General features: G+C 61.4%; 1 protein-coding gene across 4 annotated transcripts; it reads left to right on the forward strand.

The window, feature by feature from the left end:
• The first annotated feature begins 386 nt into the window (after window positions 1-386).
• On the forward strand, window positions 387-12,600 carry SPRY3 (sprouty RTK signaling antagonist 3). 4 transcript variants are annotated; one of them, XM_086850266.1, is made up of 2 exons: window positions 387-749; window positions 6,006-12,600. In XM_086850266.1, the coding sequence occupies exon 2, from the start codon at window positions 6,053-6,055 to the stop codon at window positions 6,962-6,964; it is 912 nt and encodes a 303-aa protein (XP_086706392.1). In that variant the 5' UTR covers window positions 387-749; window positions 6,006-6,052; the 3' UTR covers window positions 6,965-12,600. The 4 variants fall into 4 exon arrangements, with proteins under 4 accessions (XP_086706392.1, XP_086706391.1, XP_086706390.1 ...); XM_086850265.1 differs by lacking the exon at window positions 387-749 and adding an exon at window positions 1,511-2,024; XM_086850264.1 differs by lacking the exon at window positions 387-749 and adding an exon at window positions 2,059-2,617.
• Window positions 12,601-16,771: the final 4,171 nt, after the last annotated feature.

Consider the following 16,771-nt stretch of genomic DNA (forward strand, 5'->3'; position numbering starts at 1 on the left):
CGTGTTTTGGGAGGTGTTTGGGGTGTGTAGGGGGAACAGGAAGAGCCCAGCAGGGAGAAACTGCTGATGATCTGAGGATTGGTGGGGATGGGGTTCCCCAAAGGCAGGGGTCTGCAGCAGGAGCCTGGGAACCCCGGGATGTCCATCCCCATCCCGGCTGCCCAGGCAGGAAAGCACCGAGAGCCTCAAACATCAACGGGACACGCGGGAGCTGCTTCTCCCCATCCCTTCGGGCAGGACCCCAGCGCTTCCCCGGGATTTCCACGGGGCTGGGGAGGGGCACCAAGCCCAAAGGCGAGCTGGGGAGCCGGCGTGGGGTGCAGGGGGGCTCTGGGAGGGGGCTCCAGTCCCTGTACACACCCCACCAGGGGAGGGACGGCCAGAAACCCGCAGAGCTCTCACACCTTCCCTTCAGGAATAACCACATCCCTCTCCCAGCAGCCAAACCCCCTCCTGGGCGGGGGGGGCTCCATCCCAGACCCTTCCTTTGGGGGAGGCTCTGAACTCTCCTGCTCTGCCCTGGGGTTCCCAGCCCTGCTCTCCGGTGCTGTGGTCAATAACTCAGCGGCAGGCTGCTGCTCTCCCGGCTCATCCCACCCTCCCACTCCTCCCGGGAACTCTGCATTCATGCCTTTCTGGCCCTCCCTCGGCAGCGAGCGAGGAATAAAGCGGCGCCGGCTGAGCACGACGCGGGCTGCGCTGGGATGCTGCGAGGCAGCGAGGGAAGCCTGAATCACCGGCACCTCAAGGTGGGAGTGAGAGATTGGGGCTGGGAGAAAGGGAGGACATCACACGTGCTCCCGGGAGTCAGGTGCTCTGGGCCAGCCGGCTGGGAATCGGGCAGCTCGGATCCTTTCTGCGCCTTTAAAGACGGAGCCGGGAGCGATGGGGAGAAGAGGAGGGGCCGGTGGGAGCGCAGGGGGATTCAGCCTGGAGGCTCTGAGCTGGAGCCGAGGCTGAGGGATGCTGTCAGGGACTCGTCCTTCTTGGAGAAACTCCTGGAGGAGCATCCCTGGTGGGATCCCATGGAGATGGAGAAACCTCAGCCCAGAAATGCCTGAAAACGAGACGGCAAAGGCTCAGCTGGGCACCGTGGGGAGAGTGGAGCCCCTGGCCCCAGCTCGGGGGTTCCAGTGCTTCTGCTGGCATCAGCTGTGAGAGAGCCCCTGAGGTCCGTGGGGTCGCCCCAGTGTGTCTCCATCAGTTACAGCCACAAGCAGCAGAGCTGGATTTGTCACTCTTGCTCCAGGTGCTTCCCTTCGCCCGTCCCCGTCCTGCTGTCCCACCCTCACCCCTGCGTTTGCCATCCAGCCTGGGCACCCGAGGGGGTCCCGCGGTCCCGGGCACCAGCCTGGGGGTGCGAGGGCTCCGTGCTTTCATCTTCACGTGGCTGAGACACATCCTGAGCCCTCCCCGAGCTGGGGGTGTCGCTTTGCTCATCTGGCGAGCACTCCCAGCAAGGATGGGTGACCGCCCTGGGAGTGCCGAGGGGAATGGGGGGAGGGTGGGGGCTCTGCCGGGGCCCACAGGTGACAGCCGGTGTCATCAGGGTGGCCTTGAGCCTTCGGGACCATCGAGCCGGGTCCACTTCATTATAAACGGGGCTGAGGGGGGTCACAGGGACCCCTGGTGCTCCTGAGCCACGGGCAGGAGAGCAGGAAGGACAGAGCAGAGCACGCAGCGACTTGGGAAAACCTCCGGGATGGGAGATCCTGCTGGGACCTTGAGTCCTAGCTTTTCGTTTCTGGGAGAGTGGGATGTGTGTGGGCCGGTTCTGTGGGTCTCGGTACGGAAAAGCTGCTTTCCAGCCTCTCCGCCGGGTGTGTCTCTCCAGGAGCTCGCTGGGGGTGGCTTTGGGCTCTCGGGAAGTGTCGCAGGCGGGTGGCACCTGGGCTGTCCCGGCTGGGAAGAGCTCATCTGGGAGAAGGTTGGGCTCCATGACCTCAGAGGTCTTTTCCCACCTTTTCCATGACTCTGCGAGGTGACCGCGGCCGTTTCACGGCGATTTACGGATCAAACCCCAGGTGAGGGATGCCGAGCCGCTCCCGGCCCTTTGAGGCCCGGCCCGAGGGGACCCTCCCGCGGTGTCGCGCTGACCCCGGCCCGTGCCGAGTGTCGCTGCCGTGTCCCAGGGGCGGTGTCGCGGTGGGCGCAGGGGGAACAGCGGCCCGGGCTGCGGGAGCGCCGTCCCGGGGGGCGCCGGGAGGGTCACGGAGCCCGGGCCGGACGGAAAGGTTTAAAGAGCCCTGAGCATCCCGCGGCGGGGCCGGGCGGCAGCGGCGCCTGGGGAGCGCTGCGGGGCTCTGCGGAGCCGCTAATGGGCCGAGTCCATTTCAGCGGGATGACGCCACTTGGGTAAAGCGTTAAGAGCTCCGGGAAGGCAGCGCAGAGCGAGGGGGAGCGCGATGCTCCCGGGCAGCGCCAGGTCCCTCCCTCCTCCCTCCATCCCTCCTCCTCCTCCTCCTCCCTCCTCCCAGCCTCCCGTTCCCACCGAGCGCGGGGCCCCCCCCGCCGCTCCCGGGGCTCGGGGCTCGGGGCTCGGGGCTCGGCTGCGGGGCCGGGGCTGCCCCCGCCGCGCTCGGGCTCCGCGGGCGGATGGACCGGCGGCGGCTGCGGGGTGAGTCCGCAGGGCTGCGGGACGGCGGCGGAACGCGGCGGGGGGACACGCGTGGGCCGAGCGGGCGGGGGTCCCGGGCCGCTCCGGAGGGAGGGGGTCCCCGGCTGGCGCCGGCCGTGCGAGGGAGCTGCGGCTCCGCGCGGTGGGGGCTGCGGTCCCGCACACGCGTGGGGTGCGGGCGGTGCGGCCGGGGCCGAGCGTGGCTCCGAGTCACGCCTGGCTTGTCCCGGGGGCTGTCCCGGGGGCTGTCCCGGGGGCTGTCCCGCACACCAGCGGGCTGCGGGCGCGGCGGTGCCCGGGGATCCCGGGGACGCGGGGGCTGCGGGACCGAGCCGGCTGCGAGCCCCGCGTGGGCTGCGCGCTGAGCGGGGCCGGGGGCGCAGCCTCCCCCCGGCACCCAGACAGGGCCAGCGGGTCCCTTTTCTCCCACCTGGCGCCCTGAGCCGCTTGCCCCCGGCTCGCAGCCACCTCCAGCCTGTAAATCATTTGCTTTTACGATCCCTCCTCTGGCCCATTATCACACGAACTTTATATGTTTGGGGCTGGTGGTGGCCATAAAGCTGGCCCGATTTCCGGGGCTGGCATGCCCGCCTGGCAGGCCGGGTGTGAGGAGGAGGAGGAGGCTGGGGGGACGCTGCCCCGGGCCCCCCAGGCGGGCAGGTAGGCAGGAGGGGCGCAGCAGAGCCGCGGGGATGCTCAGCTCAGTGGGGCTGGATACGGACTGCGGGCAGCCCTGGAATCGGGCTGGAGCAGGGAGGGATGGGAGGGAGTGGGGGGCACTGGGCTGTTCCGGGGGTCCCAGCTCCGGACGTCCAGTCCCTCTGGAGAACCCACAAAGGTTCTGTTCCGCTCCTTTTGGTTCCCACGGGGACATTTCCATCCCCCCAGCCAGCGAGCCCAGGTCCCTGTCCGATCCCTGTGCCTGGGAATCACAGCTCGGGGGGCATTTGGGTCCCGGACCAGTGCTGGGAGTGCTCCCAACATCTGTCCTTCTCAGGGTGCTGTGTCTGAGCCCCCAGACCCGGAGTGTCCGGCACAGCCCGTGGCCAGCTCCTCTCAGGCTGTGTCCCCCGGGCTCGGCTCCTCCTCACGGTGTCCCTGCTGCCCCAGCCCGGCTCGGGGATCTCCTTGTGCCCCCTGAGCTCCAGGAGTCCTGCGGTTTGTGGTCCCTGTACTGGGCCAGCCCTTTGGCTGCCCTTTATCTCCCAGCCCCATCGGCTCCGTGGCTGCAGGACCCTCTGTGGGGTCTCTCCCTCTGGGGGTCCCCGTGGTTCAGCCCCCCAGGACCCTCACGGGGGTCATTCAAGCCTGAATGACCGAGTACCGAGCCCAGGTGAGCAGGGATGGACACCCGGGTGGGAGCAGGGTGGAACCAGCATCGTTCCCTGGCTGATCCATCCCGACAGGATCCAGCTCACGGGGGATGTGGGAATGCACAGAGGCTGCTCCCTGCTCCCCTCGGCACAGTCCCAGCTGCTCCTCAGGGGGGTGCCGGGGCTTCAGTGGGACCCTCCGAGGCTCGGAGCTCGGTGGCAGCAGGTGACAGGCACGAGAGCTTTGTCTCAGGCCTGTTCCCATCCCTGCAGGGCGCTCACAGCCCTTCCCCGGGCCAGCCCTGCCCTCCTGGTACTGCTGGGAGAGAAAAAGCTCCCTAAATCACCCGCGGGCGTCCTGGGTGAGCGACTCCTCACTGGCTGCATCTCCCCGCACGGGGAATGGCGTTTTCCCCCGAAAACCCCAAATCTGAGCGGATCAGTTGCCTTTTCTTTCCGGAGAGGGGGATGGGAGAGACGAGATCTTGCTTGAACAGTCAAAGTAAGTTGCCTTTGCTTTTCCCCGCTCCTCAAGGTCAGCCTAGCTAATGAAAATCAATCTTTCCTCTGCCTCTCTCTGCTGCATGAGCAGATTCTACCTGTGGCCCCTTCACCTACATGAAAGTGGCGGCTGCCGAGTGTGGGCAGCGCCGGAGGAGTTTCCTCCTGGAACGGCGTTTTCCTGCGGCCCGGCCACCGGGACAGAGTCGGTGTCACGGGGGGATCGCTCCTGTCATCCCCCTTCTGGCTCCCGGGGAAGCTGCCTGCACGGGAATCACGGATCCCGCGTGGAAATGTGGGCTGGAAGCGCTGGGGAGGCTGGTGGCCAGGCTCTGGAGGGCAGCGGGTGATGCCCGTCCCCTGTGTGCAGGTGGCAGCAGCGGCAGCTTCGTGTCCCTCACTGCCAGAGCCGGGAGCTGTCACCCGCTGCTCCCTGTCCTCCCCCAGCCCCAGCCCGGGCTCTCCCTGGCCAGCTCTGGCAGATGTGGGTTTGGAGATGGAGCCATGGGGTCAAACATGCCAGGAAGGGGAGTGGTGGGACACGGAATCCTCCCCGCCCCGTCCTCGGCGTCGCTGACCGTCCTGGGCTCTGCTGCCGGCCGGGAGGCGCCGTGTCCTGAAAACAGCGGCGAGGGGCACGGCAGGGCGCTGCGAGGGGCACGGCAGGGTTTGTCTGTGCCAAGGCTGCCTTCCCTCGTGCCTGTGCCAGGCTGGGAGGGAAACCCGCCCTTCCCGGAGCTCCTGATGGGAGCAGATTGGCTCCCGGGCTCTGCATGGGGCACTGGGATGCTGCGGTCCAGCAGCACTTGGGGTCTGTGGGACAGCCCTGTCCTTGGCCAAACGTGGGGCTCATTAGTTGCAATTTCATCCCTGGAAGTGTTAAAAAGAAAAAAAAAGCCCATAACTGGATGTGGCACCTGAGGACACGGTTCTGGTGCTGGGCTGGTTGGAGCTGCTGAGCTTAGAGGGCTTTTCCAACCTTAACGATTCCGTGATTGGAATTTGTCAGTGTCTGGAGTTAACCGTGCTCAGATTCCCCGTCCCAGTGCTCCCAGTGTGTGCAGGGAATGGGAGCAGAAGGCTGCTCAGGGTGTGCTGGGAGCCCCCAAGGCAGAGAGCTCTGAAGGGGACGGCGTTCCCAGCTCTGCTGTGCCTCTGGATCTGTCACCGCTCCCATTTCCCCTCCTCTGGACAGGCCCAGCACACATCCCCGGGCAGGGAGAAGGAGGTGCTGGTGAGGGGTGGGAAATCCTCTGGAAGGACACGAGAGGCTCAAAAAAAGCTCGGAGAGAGGCTGTGCCCGCCGGGGTCGAGGGGCAGATCCGGCAGCCCTTCCCTCGGGACGTGTCCGTTCCCAGGCACGGAACTGCTCGGATCTGACTGCTGGAAATCCTTTCATTTGGAGCTCTCCAGCCCTGCTTTGCTCCAGAGGAAGGTGTCCCTGCCCACGGCAGGGGGCTGGAGTGAGATGAGCTTTAATGTCCCTTCCATCCCGAGGCAGTCTGTGATTCAATGACCGGGATGGACGGATCACGTAACGGGGATGTTTTCTCTCTTCCTGCCCCATCCTTTAGGATTTTTAGATGTGCCCTGATGCCGCAGGGTCTCCCGGCTCCTGGAAATGCAGCTCTCTTCCAGCGTGGCTGAACTCAGCTGCGACGAGACCATGGACCCACCCGCCGAGGACTTCCAGCAGGTCCTGTCCATCGACCAAATCCGCTCCATCCGCGCCAGCAACAACTACGTGGAGAGGCCGGCGGCGTGCTTCCAGCAAACCCGCTCCAACCCCTCGCTCTCGCAGCCCCCGCACAAGCAGGAGTGGCCCCAGGAGCGCCTGGCGTCCTCCACCTTGCAGGACCTGCACCGCAGCCACAGCCAGCAGCACCAGATGCCCCTGCAGCCGCACCTGAGCCACTCGAGCACGGCCAGCTCGGTGTCGCAGAGCACCGCGGCCTCCGAGCAGCGCCTGCTGAGCAGCCTGACCCCGTCGCACTCCGGGCACTCTCTGGTGCGGACGCAGCCCCTCGGAGGGGAGCTGAAGGCGGAGGATTCTCCGCGGAAGGGCTCGGAGCAGCCGGCGGGGCACGGGCACCTGCTGCTGTGCGAGGCCTGCGGGCGCTGCCGCTGCCCCCGCTGCACGGCTGCCCGCAGCCTGCCCTCCTGCTGGCTCTGCAACCAGCGCTGCCTCTGCTCCGCAGAGAGCCTCCTCGACTACGGGACCTGCCTCTGCTGCGTCAAGGGGCTCTTCTACCACTGCTCCACCGACGACGAGGACACCTGCGCCGATGACCCCTGCTCCTGCGGGCCGGGCTCCTGCTGCGCCCGCTGGGCTGCCATGAGCGTCCTGTCCCTCCTCCTGCCCTGCCTCTGCTGCTACTTTCCCACCCTGGGCTGCCTCAAACTTTGCCAGCGGGGTTACGACGGCCTGAAACGCCCCGGCTGCCGCTGCCAGAGCCACACCAACACGGTCTGCAGAAAGATCTCCTCCGCCAGCGGCACGCCCTTCCCCAAAACGCTGGACAAGCCGGTATGACCCTCCCGAGGAGGAGAAGCGGGCTTTGCTCCTCTTCCTCCCCCTCCTCTTCTCTGCTCCATCCCCCCTCTGCTCCGCACTGCTCCCCCCTCCTCACCATCACCTTTTGATTGAGACGGGTGACCTGGGGGTCCCCCGGGCTTTGGGACACCCGGGCTGGGCGGCCGGGGGAGCCGGCACCGAGCCGGGGACACCGAGCCGGGGACACCGAGCTGGGGACACCGAGCTGGGGACACCGAGCTGGGGACACCGAGCCGGGGACACCGAGCCGGGGGACACCGAGCCGGGGACACCGAGCCGGGGACACCGAGCCGGGGGACACCGAGCTGGGGACACCGAGCTGGGGACACCGAGCTGGGGACACCGAGCCGGGGACACCGAGCCGGGGACACCGCTGGTTTCGCACACTCGGGAGAGGGACGGGAGAGGCAGGGCGAGCTGAGGGTGCCCTCTCTGGCTGTGTCCCACAGGGAAAGGTGACCCAGAGGGTCCTCGGGGCTCTGCCCCCACGGCGGGGGTACCTGAGGCCCCTCAGGACTCCGGTCTCAGAAGTTTTGGGAGCTGCCCCACAGCGTGGTCCTTATCCACGGGGGAGGAGACGGTTCAGTGCGTCCCTGTGCCAGAGCCCCTCGGGAGCCAGACCTCCTCCTCCCACTCTTCCTCCCTCTCCAGCACTTTCCGTGGTTGGCCTTTCTCCCCTCAGCTGGCCACAGGTCCCTTTTCCCAAGGGGCTGGGCTGCCAAGGGGTCTCCTCCAGGCTTGGAAGCCGCTGGGAGAAGCGAGCGAGCTCCAAAATGAGGTGGCACTGTGTTTTTCTGTCTCAAAGAGGAAGAGAAGGTGTGGGAAGCTTCAGAAACCTTCTGGCAGGGGAAGGAGCTATCGGAGGCAGCCCAGCCCACTCGCTCCTGCCCGACTGCAGCGAGGGAAAGGTCCCCTCTGGGATTTGGCTGAGAACAAGGAGCTGCTTGGAAATTGCCATTCATTTCTCCAGGCCTTGGAGGGCTGCCTGAGGTGGGAGCTGCCGCCTGGCTCCGTCTCACCAGCCAGCAGATGCCACGGGCACCGGCTCCGTGCTCGATCCCCGATCTGGTACCTTCCACCAGCACTGAATTCACTTTAAAAAAACACGGCAAGGCCAACTGTGAGCAGGCACCGCTCCGGGGACTCCCCAGCGGGGGCTTCTGTCACCCCGCCTTGAGCTGGAGGACACGGGGAGCAGGAGGGGGTGTCGAAGCTGGGGACACCGACCTTCCCTCCCTGCCACGTTTCCTTTGAGGCCTCTCCTCCCTGAGGGGTTCTGGAGCCTCGGGAATGGGGCTGGAGGTGCCGCTGGGGCCGGGCTCTCCATGGAGCAGACGATGCTGAGATCCAGGTCAGCACTCTGCCTTGCCTCGCCGGGATGATGATGATGATGATGATGATGATAACCCCGGCTGGGGCTCTCCTGCTGCTCCTGGGCTCATCTCTGGGTACTGCCAGCTCCTGCCTGGGACCCCGCTGGCGTCATTTGGGGGAGTTTGGAGCGGGGATGGCGTCCTGGAGCCAGCCTGTCCCCCTTGCCAGGTGTGTGAGCGCAGAGAGGAGGGAAAAGTGTCCCTGGAGGAATATATGCAACACATATATTCATATATTGAATATATGCAACACATCCCTTGGCTTCTCCCAGACCCAGCTCCCAGGGCCCGTCCGTCGCCTCCTCCCAGCCGCCTCCTTCCGTAGAGTTCTGTGGATCTATTTTTGTAGATATAAATATAACGTTAGGATGGGTAGGTCTATTACTAATAATAATCATGATACTGCTGTGAACGGTGCCAGGTACAAGGTTTGGCTTCCTGGTGCACTTGCACATGCTGGAAAAGGTGATTTCCCAGTCAGTTTGTTGCTAATCCCAGACCCTTGTTCCCAGGTTGTCGGGAGAGGGGAAAGGCAGGGGTAGGGGTTGCCTGGGGGTCTGCTCTGCAGGGAGGGGGGGGATCCAGCGCTGGCTGGGAGGTGAGGCAGAAGTGGAATCTCACTGTGGAACTCCTCCTTCCATCCATTCGCTTTCTAAAAACCGTGGTGGATCCAAGCTCCTTCTGTTGCGGGGAGAAGTGGTTCCAGGCAGTGATTCATCCCGCCTGGAAGCATTATTCATTAAATCCTGTGCTGGCTGTGCCCGGCTCCCCTGACTCAAATGGCACCCAAACATTGATTCCGAGGTTCCGTGGGGAAGGGGGGGATGAATCCCACCCCTGGTGGGAGGTTTGTGTTGGAGAATGTTGCGGACAAGAGTGAAATCCTCTCCCTGATTTCACCCAGAGCCTGGGGAAGGATCTGTGGGTGTCTCAGGACGATGCAGAGGGATCTCCTGGCATTAGGAAAGGACAGAGCCCCATCTGTGCATGCTCCATCCCCGAGGCCAGCCTGGACCCCGGAATCATTTGGATTTTAAAGCCATGACTTTCTCAGAGGATGCCCTGTGAACCCCTGTAAGATCATTCCCAGGGCAGCAAATACAAAATGCATTGCAAACACATTAATCCTTATGCCAACAATTGCTCTGCTCCCTACTCCCAGGTGAGGCTGTGGGGAGACACTTCCTCCAGGAGCCTCCTTCCTTTGGAAGGCTCAGTTCACTCTTCTATTGGTGCTGATTAAACTCCTTCTTCATAAACACCAGAGAGCGTTTTTAGGGAGAAAAGGTCCCTTTTTCCCTGTGGGTTGGAGGAACTGTCTCCCTTGAATGAGAATGTGAAACAGTTCATTGAAACTTTTTAAAGAAAACTAATGAACAGAATTTTCCAACTTGCTCTACTTTGATTTTTTTTTTTTCTCCTCCTCCTTTTTAAACGGATCCCACTTGTAAATTTAGTTACCACCTCTGTATCTTTGCAATTCATTGCTTCCTCTCCTGATGGTGGAATGACTCAACATGTGAAGCTTCATCATTTTCACGGCCTCCCAAGTCATGCGAGCGCGGGGTGACCTCCCCCAGGTGCTGGAGCTGGGGGATGAGGAGCAGGCTGCCCCATGGATCAGCTCCCCAGAGCCTGCTCTGTTACCTGCAGGAGCTGGGCTCCACCCAAGGGGCTCCTCCTGGGTCAGGGCAGGAGCTCCTTTCCAACCAGGGAATGGTGCCACAGCCTGCTGGGAGCTGAGGAGCATGGCCAGGGCTCTGGAACGTCTCCTCTCCTCGAAATGACAAATCTGGGAGACGCATTCTATCAAATACCCAGAGTGTAGAAGGGCAGGGATTTAAAATCTGCGGACATGGTTCGGTGCTGGGTGGATGTTTGGACTCAGTGGTCCTAGAGGGCTTTTCCAGCAGGAATGATTCCATGATTCTAGGAAGTGGAGAGGAGGAGAGCTCCAGCTGGCACCGAGGGACCAGAGCAGGGCTCTGTTTTCACCGAGGGCAGACACAAAGCCGCATCCAGGACCTGCAGGGGCTGGAGGAGTTCAGCCTCAGGTCTCTGCCCTGCTCGTGGGCCAGGTGCCTCCACCTGGAATTCCTGCTCCCCACTCGAGCTGGGGCCCTCGGCACATCTCCCCTCCTCGCTCTCAGCAGGCTGGAGAGCTCGGGAAGCACCAGAAGCTCTGGTCCACAAAGCTCCCCCATGGTGGGGAAGGCTGTGGGCAGCCTCAGATTCTTTCCCAGAGCTTTTCCCAACTGGATCCATCCTGCTCCATCCCCACCTTGGCTGTTTGCTTTGCCTGTGGAGAGAGCCCCAGTTCTGCTTGGGGCTGGGAGCCCCTTTCCTGCCCCACCCTCCGTGAGTCAGATCCCAGCTGCTGGGGGTGTTTGGCTGCCTGTCCCAGCGCTTGGGCTTTCTCTCTGTCCTGACGTGTCTTTTTTTGGTTTTCTTTTGGGAGCGTCGCACTTGGAGCCCTCTGCTCTCCCACAGGGATGGAGCCACCTTGTGAGGGAGCGTTCCTGGCTTGTTGTCTTTCCTTTTCTGGGGAATGTGCAGGGCTGGGGGCAGATTGGGGCAGGGAGAGAGACTCAGGTGCCAAAGGAGCAGGAGGCAGGAGCTGCTGAGCAGGACCTGAGCTGGCCCTGCTCTGCTCCCCATCCAGAGCCTCCTTTTCCCACCCAGGAGTCCAAAGCTCTATCCATGCAAGAACCTCTGATGGTTCTTGCTTCCTCCAAGGCTTCCCTTGGTCCCACTCCCCTTTTTCCCCACTGGCAAATCAGTCCCAGCATTGGTGGGGAGGGGTCATGGGACCAGACTGGAGTGTCCCATCCATTTGACCTCCTGCTGGAAGGTCCTTGGGCTGCTGTCCACCCATCCCTGAGAAACATCAGTGCCTCAAAGAGCAGGGGGAAGCCCTTTGTGACCCCCAGATTCCCATAAAATCTCTGCCCATGCCCAGGGGTGAGCTCAAATGGAGGGAGGACAAATGCCAACGACCGAAAGGTGCCAAAGCCTGGAATCAGAGATTGGGAATGGCCCTGGAGTGTGGGAGAGAGGGATGAGGGCATCTGCTGAGGGATTGGCACAGGATTGGAGCCCTAAACTCCTGTTCCCAGCCCCGCTGCTGTTGCTCTTTCCTGGGATGTTCCGAGGCTGGAGAAAATCTGGGAGTGTTCCGGCACTGGAAGGCCGAATGTTTGTGATGGGGATGTGATAAGGGCTGACCCCAGCCCAGAGCTCACTCTTGGTCTTTAACGGGATCCAGCTCAGCCTTGGCTCCTCCAAGGAGCCCATGGAGCCCATGGGGTGCTCACTGATCCAGGCAGCCCAAACCAACCTGAGCTGGGGCCTCTTGGGCTCAGTTTGCTTTGGGTATTTCTCTTGGCAGCAGGAGAAATCTGATCTGAAATCTGAAGATCTCTTGCAGACCCTCCTGGAGTCACCCTGGGAGCTGGGATCTGTTCTCCTGCTCGGGGTGACACTGCAGGAGCATCCCCTGGGGACACAGGCCCGGGGTTCCTTGGGGCACTGCAGGCACGAGGGGTTTTGGATGGATGGGAAGGGCTCTGGGGAACGTGTGAGGGAGGCTCTGTGCCCAAAGGGCTCCACCACAAGCAGGACCAGTCCCACCCCGAGAGCTGGGCCTGGCACAGGAGGTCCCACAGCTCTGTGCCAAGGACACCCCGAGTCCCAATCCCATCCCCACCTCGCCCCTTCCCCCCTTTTCCATCGGGATGCTCTCCTGGCAGCGCCTCCGCATCCTCCTCCTCCTCCCCCGGTGTCCTCAGCACAAAACTCTCCTTGGAAGATCCCCCAGGACAGGCCCAGGATCCCAGGGCTCCCATCCCAAGTTTCTGGGTACAAAGCCCTTCTGTACAGCCTCCCTCAGGATCCCTCCCCGGCTCTCTCCCTTCCAGTTCCTTTCTATAAGGTATAATATATGTTTATAACCTGATGGCTGGTTTTTTTCACAATACTCTTGTACCTTCTAAGGGAAAAAAAAATAATTAAAAAACCAAAGTATTTATTTGAAAAGTTTATTTTAAAGATAAGAGAAAAAAAAAAAAAAACAACAACCCAAAACCTATTTATTTTACTGCACCCTCTTCTGTTTGGTTTCCTTCTCTTGCAAAGCTGATAACTGTTACAGAACCACTGCTGAGGTGAAAGAAGTGATTCTATGGGTGGCTTCACAAGCCCACTTAGAGCAACTATTCAATAAAAATATATATTAATTTTGAAGGTGGTCTCGTTCTTGTCTCTGTGCTGGCTGGGGCACAGCTCAGGCTTTGCCTGGGGCGCTGCATGGCTGGGCAGGGGCTGAGAACCGGGGGGATTATCCTGCATGAGGTCTGCCCTGGGAATCTTCTGATGCTCAAACCTCCAAAATCCTGCTTGGGCTTCCCTGCTGCAGCCGTCCCAGATCCCTGAGGAAGGGCTGGCTGGGGTGGCAAAGGGCAGGAGCAAAGAGGGGGGGCTTAGGTAAGAAATTCCTGAGTGCCTGGGGGCTTCCAGTCACCCCACAGAGATTCCAGCATGGTCCCAAACCTCTCGCAGTGGGGCCATGGGTGCCTTCCTCAGGAGGAGCTGCAGCTCCTGGCTCCTTCCCCAGCACCTGGAGCTGGGTTTAGCCCAAAACTGGAGGAATTCGGGCCATACCCCAGCAGCTCCTGGGCCAGGCTGGTGCCTCTGCTCCCTGTGCACACCCCAGGGCTGGGCATCCCAAAGCCCTGCCCGTACAGAGTCCTGACATCCTCATCCTCAGGGGCTCTGTGCTCCAGAGCTCTCCTCACACAGCTGGTGGAGCTTTACCCCAGCACCTGCAGGGCATGAGGACCCTGCTCACAGATTTGGTGGCTGATCAATCCCAAGGTCAGTGGCACTCCCCTCACTCCTCCTTCCTTTGTCACCTTCAGTGTCCACCCCTTGGCTTGGGCTGAAGCTGTTTCCTCTCTCTGCAAGTCCTGCCTTTCCTGGGAGGGTTTCCCTAGGCCAGGCTTTGCTGAAGAGCCTTCCCAACCCCGGTGCTGAATCAGAACCGCTCATCCTCCTCGTCTCTCACCATAACCCCTTCTCCCAGGCTGCTTCCCTGCTTCTCCCTGCCCGTGGAGTCTCTGCTATCCGAGCCCGCTTTCCAAAATCGCTTCCAAAGCCTCATCCCCGGCATCCAGGATGTGCCTGAGGGCTCTGGAGCACAGATGCGAGCCCAATCCCTGCTGTGACTCACTCTTCCCCCGCTCTTCAAACAAAAGATGGCTCCGGGCCATTTGTCACCCATTGGCTCCTTTCAGTGCCAAAGTCCCTCTCTTTTGGACAGAGCCAAGCACTTTCATTCCCAGATGTGCAGCTTTCTGTTAACTGTGTTAGAGCCCTGTCGGTGCCACCTTCCCAAGCCTTCCCTGTCCTCACTCCACCAAATCCCCTGGCATCCCTGGGTCTCTCTACTGTGGTCCCCTGGAGGAAGGCTCAGGAGCTGAACTGCAACCATGACCATGCTGATCTGAAAAAGATGTTAATTGATCACTTGAACATTTTCCTTCTGCTTGAAGGAAGTCATAATGGTCCCAGGAACGACAAAAAACCTGCAGAAATTGGTTTTTCCCCCTAAGATTAGGTGATTCTTTGAAGTGCACAGTCATTTTCTGTTTTGCATCTGTGTGAGGAGCAGGAGGGGCTCCCCAGGCTCGAGCACCCCATGGCACCTTCTCCAGGTGAGCTGTGGCTCTGAGCCACCCTGGGGCTGAGCCTGCAGTAAAACCCCAGCTGCTCCTGGCTGACAGAGCTTGTTCAGAGCTGAGATGTCCAGCTCTGTCCTGCCCCAACTCAGCTCCATGAAATCCTCCTTAGCCACAGACAAAGCTTTCCAGAAGTGCATTTCCACCTTCCTGGTGTTGAAATCTCCCCTGGCCCGGAGCGAGCCAAGTCAGGCCAGGCTCAGATCCCCCTGAGGATGCCCATGTGTGACCCAGCCCCGTGCCTGGAGCATCCCCGGCATCCCGGGAAGGATGAGCCCTGGTGGGCTCAGGAGAGCCAGGGAAGGTGTTTGCAGTCAGAGCTTGGCTGTCTAGACAGCAGAGAGAGAGAGAGGAGCCCTCAGAAGGAGTCATTCATCTCTTCCTAAGATGGCTAAATAGGTCAGATGACTCATGCCCTGAAAGTGCCGATTTCTCTGCGCTGACTACAAAGAGGGAAGGAGCTGCCGCCGTCCCCCCGCACCGCAGACACCGAGGAGAGCGGATCCGAGCTCTCCTCGTGGATGTTCCCTGGGCCAGCAGCGAGTTCAGCCTCCCCAGGGATCCTCAGTGCTGGTCCCCAGGGATGCTGAGGAGGAGATGGAGGGTTAACGAAACACGGGTGGGTTTTGAAGGTGCTGCCCGTGGGAATGTGGATGTGACGGGGCAGAGGGCCCAGTGCAGCTCCCTGCTGTCACCCTCGGCCGCAGGGACCATGGGACAGGAGTTCAGGCTGCAGGGATCTGCACAATGGCTTCTCCAGCATCAGAAAGCCTTCCCTACCTGGCCATGGTCCTGCTCTGGGCAGGGCTGTGGGCACCTCTGCTCTCACCTCTGGCCTCACAGAGCCAAAGCTGCCCTGGGCAGACACAAGAGGCCATTCCTATGTTGCCCCAGCACTGTCCAGAGCTGCTCAGTGAGGTTTAGGAATCCCTGAGGGCATCACGAGGTTGAGGGGGCAGCTCTGAGGGCAGCCAGGAGCCTTTGGAATATCCCTGACAAGAAACAACCCCCTCGAAAGAGTGACCTGTGCTGTGGCTGCAGCCCTGGGAATGTGGGGGATTTGCTCCCTGCAGGAAGGAGGCTCTCCAGAACCCCAGTGTGTTCAAAAAGGACAATTTGCACCCCCAAAAACCCCAAAACGCCTGCGGGTTCCGGCACTGCCCGGGCATCACAGAGCCACACTCTGGCCCTGCAAAACATCACGAGATTGGCTTAAAAATCAAGATGCAGCTCACAGCAGATTCTTGTTTTTCGCTGCTGCTTTTGGAGGCTGACTGAGTCATGCTCACAAGGCTCCTTTGCCAGACACCGGGGCTGGCAGCTCGCTGGGGCCGTGGGGCGAGCGCAGGATCTTCTGGGAGCGGGGCTGGGGTGGCAGCCGGGCTCGGGGACTGCCTGGGCACCCCTGGGCATCCAAAACTGGGGGTGCTGCCCAACAGCCAGCAGGGCTGGGAGCTCCATCCTCTCATTTCAGCCCGGTCACCCACTGGCTCCTTCCTCCGGCCGCCTCATTTGGGCTCGGCGGCTGTCGATGCTCCGAGCATGGGGCCGAGGGTCCGGCCAAGCCCCCGGCCCTGGGTCAGCGGCTGCAGAACACCACAAAGCTGTGTCTGAAGTGGGAGCGTTTTCCCCTGGCTGGAGACCCTCTCAGCGGGGTGTTCCCCATCCTCCCTCCTCTCCGTGCTCTGCTCCCGGGGTGCGCCTGAGCTTCGGGGTGTTTCTTCAAGGCACATCTAGAACAAAACTGTTTTCCTGGTGTGGAACTCCAAATCCTCCTGGGGAGCTTCTGAGGGATTTATTTCCTGTATCCACTTCCCCTGTGCCTTGCTGCTCTCGGTGAGGACATTTGCATGGAACAGTAGGATCTCAGTCTTTTGATGTGCAATTATCATCTGCAGAAATGACTAATCAATTAAGGACAGTCACTCCCAGGCTTTCTATTTATTTCTTTCTCATTGAAACCAGAGCAAATGTGCCCTTTTTTCACGGGGAAATGATGTTTTTTTCCAGACGTGGCCGCTGAGAACTTCCCAGCGGATCTGAGAATGACATCATGCCCTTCTTGGTCCCCACTGTTGTCACTGTCAGCGCTGAGCTGGCCCCGCTGCTGACACCCAGCCCCTGTCACCAGCCCTGCCAGCTCAGCGGTGCCAGCAGCAGCGGGGACACGCCAGGAAAGGCTCGGATCACACTTGGAGAGCAGCTCAGGCAGGTAAAAAGGGCCCAAAGTGAAAGCAAGAGTGAAGACAATTCACCTTAAAGGTGGTGAACCCTGAGGAGAGAGGGACCCTTCACAAGGACACGGACCAACAGGACAAGGAGAACGTCTTTAAGCTGCCAGAGGGCAGGGCTGGATGGGGTATTGGGCAGGAATTGTTCCCTGGGAGGGTGGGGAAGGCCTGGCACAGCAGCTGGGGCTGCCCCATGGTCCCCGGGACCGTTCCAGGCTGGGACAGTGGAAAGTGTCCCTGGCCATGGAGGGGTGGAACGAGATGTTCTCCAAGCTCCCTTCCAACCCAACCCATTCTGTGATGCTGTGTTCAGCCCAACCTTCAGCAGCTGAGGGGGCAGAGGGGCTTCAGAGCAACGAGCCAAGGGACGAGGGGGCTCAGCTCCTTGTCCCCTGCATATCAGGACAGCCAGGTGTGCTTGGGGAGGGGCTGTGCAGGACACCTGGG

Source organism: Cyanistes caeruleus, chromosome 14, assembly GCF_971803275.1.
Source record: "Cyanistes caeruleus chromosome 14, bCyaCae1.hap1.1, whole genome shotgun sequence".
Classification (NCBI taxonomy): Eukaryota; Metazoa; Chordata; class Aves; order Passeriformes; family Paridae; genus Cyanistes; species Cyanistes caeruleus.